Here is an 8544-nt window from a genome sequence, read left to right on the forward strand (position 1 = left end):
AAAAACGACGCATCGGCCGACGCGTCGGCCAAGTCAGCCGACTTTTACAACACTGTGCATAAGTGAATCTTATTCAAATATCGATTAATGGTTCGATTTTGACGAGGTTGAGTTGTTATTTTATTAGATTTCCAAAATCAAAATCAAATTGATTTTCAATAAATTGAAAAAAACAAAAAAACAAAAAAAAAAAAAAAGTAGAAGGAATTCCCTGTTTGAACTATCCGGAAGGACTAGTAATCCGACCCCCATACTCTGATGTACACTGACTATTTCCAACCGTTGTAACTATTTGTTTACTACGGAGTATTTGGGTTATCATTTGCTTGGACAATGAAAAGACACCAAAAAAAGGCGATGAAAGTTTCAGTTCAAAAATTCATTGTTACCGAACTTAGGTTCAAACTTGCATTACACAAAAGGATCTTATATTCTCAATCTCTAGTTTCCTTCTAAACTGAAAGAAGGAAAAATTTTAGGGATCATCATTCTGTTAATGTGCACATTGTTAGCACTCCTTGAGTCATTATAAAAACACAAGTAGACGATCATGAAAATTGTACCGATTTCTGAATTTGATTACTTCCATTGGTGAATGAATAAAAAACATCCAACAGTGATACAAATACTGGTTCTCCAAAAGAAGTGACTCCACATACGAGATATGTTGTTCTATAAACGTTGATTAAACCCCATGCAATATAAAGATCTGTTGATTTTACAAATGTTCATTAAATCCCGATTAATAATACAAAGAAATACCAAGTGCACAACCAACTAATCATATATGAAAATGGAAGTTTCTTACATTAAACAAAAAACTAGTTAATACCACGAAGCAGTAGTAGATAATAGGCATGAAAATTATATAACCGTTGAGCAGCAAAATCTACAACTGCAACGATCTGTAGCACAAGAAATATTGATTACCTCTTCTATGTGACAAGCAAGTAGGATACTCTTCTGGGTATATTCAAAAATGAGAACCTAAAGATGAAAACACAAAAAACATTCTAAGAAATATTCATTGTCTTTATACAATTCTTCAAGGTGGAAATGGACCGATAAAGTAACAAATCAAACCAGTAATTTTCGATCAGTGTCAATCACTGTGGAGACATGTCAGCAGACAAACTCTTAATCTTATTTTACCTTTTATAAAGTATTAATGTCTCAAATATAATTACACATATCTTATCATCATCATTTCATTACTATAATAATAATAATAATAATATAATATAATAATAATAATAATACAGTAATAATCTGACTTATGGTTAATTAAAAATGCAAGAGTATGAATTTGAATACACTTTCTCTGACTTCCAACCCAATCGCCTCATTTCCTTTTGGGGTTAAAAAATTTAGGTACCCCATTCGGTTCTAAAAATAGAAACAGAAGCCAAAATCAACCCATTTATTACTATATATTAAAAAAAGTGTCTAAATTGCCATTTCTGACCATTTGATTCGAGTATTTAGGTGTTTGGAATTACCAGTTTGATGAGCAAGGCTGACAAGAATGAAAATCAAGCACCTCCCTTTTGCTTGAGGGTAATTTTGTCCCCCAAACTTAGAGCTATTCCTTGTGTTTTGCTCCTTATACGAATGTATCCACTTAGCTTACCGTCTCCTTGCTTCTCGATGCTCAAATTTACCAAAGCGTCCTCTCCAAAAACACTCTTTGCATATAAATTGGCAGCCAGGAAGCCACAATCACCTTCCAGCGCAGACCTGATGCACAAATAGGGTTAATCACAATAATGCAATAAACATGGTAGAAACATGGTCTCTCTATTGATGTGTTAAAAAAGTCATTTGATATATAATCATTTAGGTCATCTTCATGACAACATTTATGATATTCACAGAAACTTTACAAATATTGGTATTTATTGAATTGTAATCGTTAGATGATTCTTTCTCCAAAGATTGGGAAGAAATCACATCAAAAAATATTTTTTATCAGTTCAACACACAAAGGAAAAAAAAAAAAAAACATAGAAAGATTATATGAAGTATAATAATATATATACAAGTTGACCGCCAAGGATAAAGAACTTACGGTGCAGTAAGGCACTTCATGTTGGTGGATTTGATAATATGGTCGAGGAATTCTTTCTCATCTTGAATTATAGTGTTAACAGCAACCTAGGGAATAGGAACATTAAAAAGATAAGATAACATAATAGGAAGATACCATATCTAATGACTTAACGATGATTCCAACACAAGCTTTTGAAACTTACGATTATACAAGAAGATCTTTTTTTTATATATAAACATATTGAAATATACTGTGAACGTGATTTAGTAAGAGTGCTATCCTCAAGTGGAAGAGCCAAAGTGATTCCTAAATAGTCCATAATAGTGACTGTACATCACTGATCTTGAATCCCTCTTTTAAGTTCAATGTTATTTTAAAACAGAGAAGCAATCATCTCAGAAAGTAAGGAGTTTTCTTTTTTTAAAGAAAAAAAAAAAACAGCAAATATGTGAGTTTTCTGATGTAGAGGCAGAAAGAAACAACTAAAAAACGTATAGGAGAAACTATCATCATTATTTTATTTTATTTTTGAGGGTGTGTTATTTTATCATCATTATGTATATACTTGGTATGTTGTATCTCTCCTTAAACTTTTAGTTTCTATAATATTTATAAAGGTCTGCAGTAAGAATAAATAAAACTTGGGCTCTAACACATAAATAGGTCAACTGTAAGAAGTGGGTAGAATGGAACAAGTCATATGGGTCACAAACGACCTAAATGTTACTTAATAGCTACAACCTCTTATAATCAGTCATCATTACATGAATTATAAAGCAGATTCTTATTTTATTAAATAACTTATAATCAGTCAATATTTAGAAGCAGATTCTTATTTTACCTAATAATTTATAATCAGTCATTACATGTTTTATAAACTACTCATATAATATCAGAAAAAAGTTACTGGATACCAGATATCAAAGAGAATTAATACCTTATTTTCCCACTCAAACTCAGCCCACATGGTTCGGAAAGCTGCATCACTACACACAGCTGGAGAGATGTAATCCATAATATCAATATGAATGTCGTTGAGTACAATAACAGTACGCTCTAGCACATTTGATGTTTCATAAACAATGTTTCCGAATATGACTCCAGTTTCTGTCGAGGACACCTTAATGTTTGCCTTAATCTGCTTGCTTGATTCAGGAGCAAGTGTATAGTTCTGTGGTCGTTCAACAAGTTTAAGGTCACCCATTGTTGCCAACTCCAAACACAGATTCTGGAGAGTTACTTTGGTTCGGTTGATAACCGTTACATCAAGGACAATATCGTAGTGATTAACAGTGACATATGCCTCAGCGTATACTGGGTCACTAAATCCAGTCAGCTGAAGAATACGGTTCAGTTTATTGGCATCATCTCCTTCCTTGATAAATTCTCCAGTGGCACGTTTTAAATCATCTTGAACCTGATCCTCCAACTCCAGCTGGCTCATGCCCTGAAACAATGACAGCATCAATCCCCTTCTTATTCTTATATTCTTATATATATAATAAAAGGCATCAATTGTCAAAAGATTAAATTTTGAGCTTTTAAAAAGTTCATAACTATGAATTTCACCTATTAAATCTTGAGCTTTTTAAAAAGTTCATAACTACGATTTGTGTATTTGAATCTCAACAATGGATCTGGCATCAATCTCCTTATATAAAAGGCATCAATTGTCAAAAGATTGAATCTTGAGCTTTTAAAAAGTTCATAACTATGAATTTGATAATTCTCTCTCCTCAAATCAACCATTGATTTGTTTATTTGACTCTCAACAATTGATCTTTAACAAACTCAATTATATCTCCTTTCGTTTATATATAAAAACATAACAAACTTATATATATAAAAAAATAACTTCTATTTTTTTTATTAAATTAATATTAATATTAATTAATATTATTGATATTAAATAATTAACACTTCATCAATTAAAATTAATTCATGAATATGTGGGTGCACGCTAGTTATATATTAAAGAAAAATGATATGCATGTACCTCGGCTAAAGGAAGAACATGTTCTAAGACGAGTCAAAAGTCAAAACTCATGAAAATATCAATCAAAACATGCGAGAGAAATATCATTTCTTTCTAAGGCGGTATTTATATTGAAAACCCAACTAAAATAAATATATGCATGGGGATAGAAATAAATAGAATATATTTAAAGTAACAAGCCTGTGATCGTTCACATAAAAAGCAGCCATCAGAACAGAAAAAAAAAAAAAAAAAAAAAAATGAATAAATAAATGGCATAAATAATTTTACCTTCCTGCTCTTCAGATGGTAGAAGTCAATGAGATCATCAGGTTGTGCATGAGAGACCTGAGCTTTGGCTTTAAGTTCCTCTGTTTCACGCAACTGTTTATCTGCAAGCATTTGAACAAAACTTTCACGACAAGACTGGAGCCATATTTTCTTGATCGCTTCACCTGGATTGCATAACAGTCTTATGCAAAGGACAATTCTGTCATAAGAGTCATTATCAATCGGGTGAGGAAGAAACGATGATTGCCCAAGTTGTAACATGGAGACAATAATCAACAACACTTGAGTCGATGCTTTATTAACTTCACTTTTTAACGGTTGAACCTCTGCCAAACGCAACACAAGTTTAGTCAACGTGCAGGCTACAACTGCCCCAAGAAAGAAATCACCAGTTAACAAAAGGGATCTCAAATTTCCTAAAGTCAATGTCCCTTTGACCATTGTAGGAGGGGAAAACAATGTTTCTGAAGCTGCACTTTGAGTTGCATACGTGCCATCAGAAAGAATAGCTGGTCTTTTGGATGAAACGGTTATCGAGTTGACTTGCGTTGACTTTTTTGAAGAATCGTTACCGTCACCCTCTTCTGAAACCGTGTAAAACGGGAGGTCGCCAAGGCACTGTTTTATAGTTTCGATCCCGCTCTCGACTTCTGTAAGTGAAAGACAGTACTCGCTAATGATCCAAAGAGCACAAGAACAAACACGTGCAGATCGGATTTGGTAAAACGTGTCTAACAGCCTTGTTATGATTGAAACCCTTAATTTAGGATTTGTTTCAATAATTTCTCTAACGAAAACAACAACATCCATTGCTGAAGCAACGTTACTGTCACCTAAGAAATCCATTAACAGATGTACAACAGTGCTTGCCACTTCAGGGAACTTGATAGCACACGAATGAATTGCTTGGATGAGCATTTGACGATACTCACCATCTTTTTCCAATTCCCCACTTTGAGTTTTTACCACCTCTTTTTTTAATGTAAGAACAACCTCATTAATGTTGCGAGGAGTGATCAAATCAAGAACAATATCAAGTGTTTTTCTTCGAATATCGTGATTCGGGCTGGACAGTGCCCGGAGCACATCCATTATCATATCAACCATAATTTCTCTGTGAGAAGATTTGAGTTCATTCAAACGATCAAGAACAATAAGCTTCACATTGTTGTCACTTTGAGAGAGAAGAAGCTGGCAATAGGTATTGGCTGCAGCCCTAATTGCAGTTGGAGCAGATGAAAGTGACACAAGTGTGCCAGCACATTCATAGACAACAGCAGCAGATGGAACAGTTAATAAAGATATAATAATCTTAATGTACTTCCCTTTTTCCCCTTTATTTGCTCTGCATACTTTACGAATCAGATCCAACACAACCATCTGAAGCAGTTCTCCCCATTCAGCCACTCTTTCCACATGGGTTAAAAGATAATTAACTGCACGTTCTTGTGCACACGTGAAAAGCATAAGAAACGCGTTTCTTTTGGCAGATTGATCCATTTCTGTTGAGAGGACCTTTTCAATCATCTCAGGAGCATCAATAAGAAGCTGATCCCCTTGTGGAAGCTTGTAGATAGCCATTACAGCTAGTATTGCATTTCGCCTGATATATGGATGTCGATGTTCCAGATTATCAAGTATGGATGGGATCAAAGGCTCAATAATCTCCGTCTCATTAAGACGACAAAGAAACCTTAAAGTGACACCACGAATGTATTCATTGGGATGCTGAAGATTGTTCCGCAAATTTTGGCAGATTAAGATCATTTCAGGCAAGATTTTTCCTTTCGAATCCGTTTTCTCTATGATTTCTAGATAAAGTAGCAGTAGTTTCTGAACTGTATGATCCTCTGACGGGAGAACATATCGGACGATTGTGATAAAAAGTTGTGGTAGTGTTTCTCCATTTAGCAAAAGCATAACTGCTTTCTTCATGGCATCAATCTTCGCATCATCATCATGCCCTTCAAGAGCCTCTTTAATCTCATTGGCGAGCGCAGGTGTTCCTTTGTCAAAGTGAACAAGTAGAGTGCATGTTTTCTCCATTCCTTCTATAAAAAATGAATAAGCTTTTAGTTGTTAGACCTGCAAATTTGAGGTTGATTTTCTTTATTATATGAATTTGATCATGAATTGATTAGCAAAAAATGGACAATTAAAAGATACCCTCACGTACACAAAAACTTCACAAATCTTCTTTCAAATACCTTATCATCTTTCTAATTTCAAAAAAATACGAAGATAGTCTGTATTTTAGTTCTTTTTATCGAATAAGAAACACAAGGTCAAACTTATTAGATGTTGTAAAGCTAGGAAACTTTTCAGTAACATCTAAAACCCATCATATTTTGGAAGATTTGTAACTTGAATAACTAATTTTTTATCTCTAGTTCGAAAACTACACTACAAAATCCACCAATAACCTTTTAGTCCATTTATATTTCAGCTTTCACGCCCCATCAAACTTAAGATACCATTGATTAATACTCCACTTAACATGTAGATTGCCTTTTAAAAAAATAGTAGTACTTAACATGACGTATATTTCTATCTAAAACTGCAGCAAATGACAGTACAGCAAAGCTAACAACCAAACCATAGTAATCATAAACAAATAGGTTCGAGCTCGTAGATCAGCAATTTATCAATCAAGCACACGTTAAGTTTCAACAAAATTACAGAATTAGATCCTTGTTGTGCTTTTTCAAGCGTCAGGTTCTAAATCTGAAACTATTGAATGACGTAACGGATATAAAATCCTTAGGTTCATCAGATCAAATATCAGGAGAATATTAAAAATCTAATTACACGTTTACTAGATCCGTCACTCTGAAACCCTAATTCTAGTTAAATTCCAAGGAATTTGACAAATTCAGTAAGCAGATGAAGTTACAAAGAGGCGCTAACACGGATTGGTTATCAAACAAAATATAGCTGATCGAAAACAAAACACGCTTCTAGAAGATCCGATCTGATTCAATTCGATCGAAATATTCATTAATTTGTATACATAATTACGAAACGGCAATGCAAAGATCTAAATTTAATTTGAGAAATGAGCTAGGGTTTGAGAGAATGAAATAGGATGTCGGATTTACCTTTCTGACGGCCGATGGAAGTAAGTTAATTAACGAGATCTGTGTAGTGTGAAGAAGAATGGTACTACAAATTTTGTGGTATCAAAAACACTGGTTACTGGTTACTCCGTATTAGTTTACGGGCCCTATATGGTTTCTTCAAATCGTCAATTCAGCCAGTAAAAAAAATTCGGTTAATTAGCTGTTAAGTATCTTTCTTTCACTTGCCATTCATTTTCCTTTCACTTGACTTTCACTTTTTTTTCCTTTAACTCTCCCCATCTTAACGCAATGCTCGATCATGAAAAGCAAACTGAGACCTAAAGTTGTAACGCTGAAGAGATCTCTTTTCAATTAAGTTGAACCGCTGAAGAAATCTCTTTTCGATTCCGTTGAAGAAATCTCTTTTCGATTAAGTTGAACTGCTGAAAGAACCTCTTTTTTGTTAATGCAAGTACGCTAGGGAGATGTTCAAACCGGAGCTGAATCAAATTCTTGTAAGATTTCTATCATTTTTCTCTTTTCTTTCCAATGATCTGTGTGTTTAGAATGCCTTGCAAGATCTTTACTCTATTTCGAGATCAGCCGCCTCTCTCCTGATAATTGGTTCAACGCTTTAGTATCATTGGTTCAACGCTTTGGTTGATTCGGAGTTTTCGTAATTACACAATCTCCAACTTATTGAACCACATTAGGAATAGTGTAATTTGATACAATACTCAACTTTATTCTTTTCTCTAGTTAAAATCTGAAAAGCTATTTACTAATTGAGCTCTTACTATGTAGCTCCTTGTAATTTGTTTTTCCTTGTTTTTTTTTTCTAATATCTAGATTCTGGCGGCCAAATAATAAATTCTTTTTCTTTTAAATATAAAAAATAATAGTCATTTTGATACATGAGAAAATTGTTATGTTTTTGCCCAAATCATGCATGTATTCAGAAAGCTGCTAAATGAGTCCTTAAAAGCCTAAATATGTCCCAATTGAGTCCCTGGGTAAACGGCATTTATCTAAATAGGTTTCGAGTTGACTGTACCTCCATAACATCTAATTCTGACCTTATCCAAATCATTCTTTACTGGCTTCAAATCCCTTGTTGTTTCAATTGCATGTTGTCTTGCCCTATCTTTAATTTCTTTTAAGGTATAAAA

At 33.7% G+C, this 8544-nt stretch overlaps 1 protein-coding gene across 2 annotated transcripts; it reads right to left on the reverse strand.

The window, feature by feature from the left end:
• Positions 1-647: 647 nt before the first annotated feature.
• On the reverse strand, positions 648-6363 carry LOC139858823 (coatomer subunit beta-1). Of its 2 annotated transcripts, none has more exons than XM_071847661.1 (5): positions 4317-6363; positions 2988-3497; positions 2069-2154; positions 1500-1737; positions 648-905 (listed from the first exon to the last, which is right to left on the reverse strand). In XM_071847661.1, the coding sequence occupies exons 1-4, from the start codon at positions 6360-6362 to the stop codon at positions 1533-1535; spliced, it is 2847 nt and encodes a 948-aa protein (XP_071703762.1). In that variant the 5' UTR covers position 6363; the 3' UTR covers positions 648-905; positions 1500-1532. The 2 variants fall into 2 exon arrangements, with proteins under 2 accessions (XP_071703762.1, XP_071703761.1); XM_071847660.1 differs by having other exon boundaries at positions 649-987.
• Between the last annotated feature and the right edge of the window lie 2181 nt (positions 6364-8544).

The sequence above is a fragment of the Rutidosis leptorrhynchoides genome, chromosome 7 (genome assembly GCF_046630445.1).
Source record: "Rutidosis leptorrhynchoides isolate AG116_Rl617_1_P2 chromosome 7, CSIRO_AGI_Rlap_v1, whole genome shotgun sequence".
NCBI lineage: Eukaryota > Viridiplantae > Streptophyta > Magnoliopsida > Asterales > Asteraceae > Rutidosis > Rutidosis leptorrhynchoides.

Coding starts and splice junctions, on each gene's coding strand:
- LOC139858823 (XM_071847661.1), bottom strand. CDS start 6,362: ATGGAGAAAACATGCACTCTACTTGTTCACTTTGACAAAGGAACACCT. Junction 3,498..4,316: donor ACCATCTGAAGAGCAGGAAG/GTAAAATTATTT, acceptor TCATTGTTTCAG/GGCATGAGCCAGCTGGAGTT. Junction 1,738..2,068: donor ATGAAGTGCCTTACTGCACC/GTAAGTTCTTTA, acceptor TTTGTGCATCAG/GTCTGCGCTGGAAGGTGATT.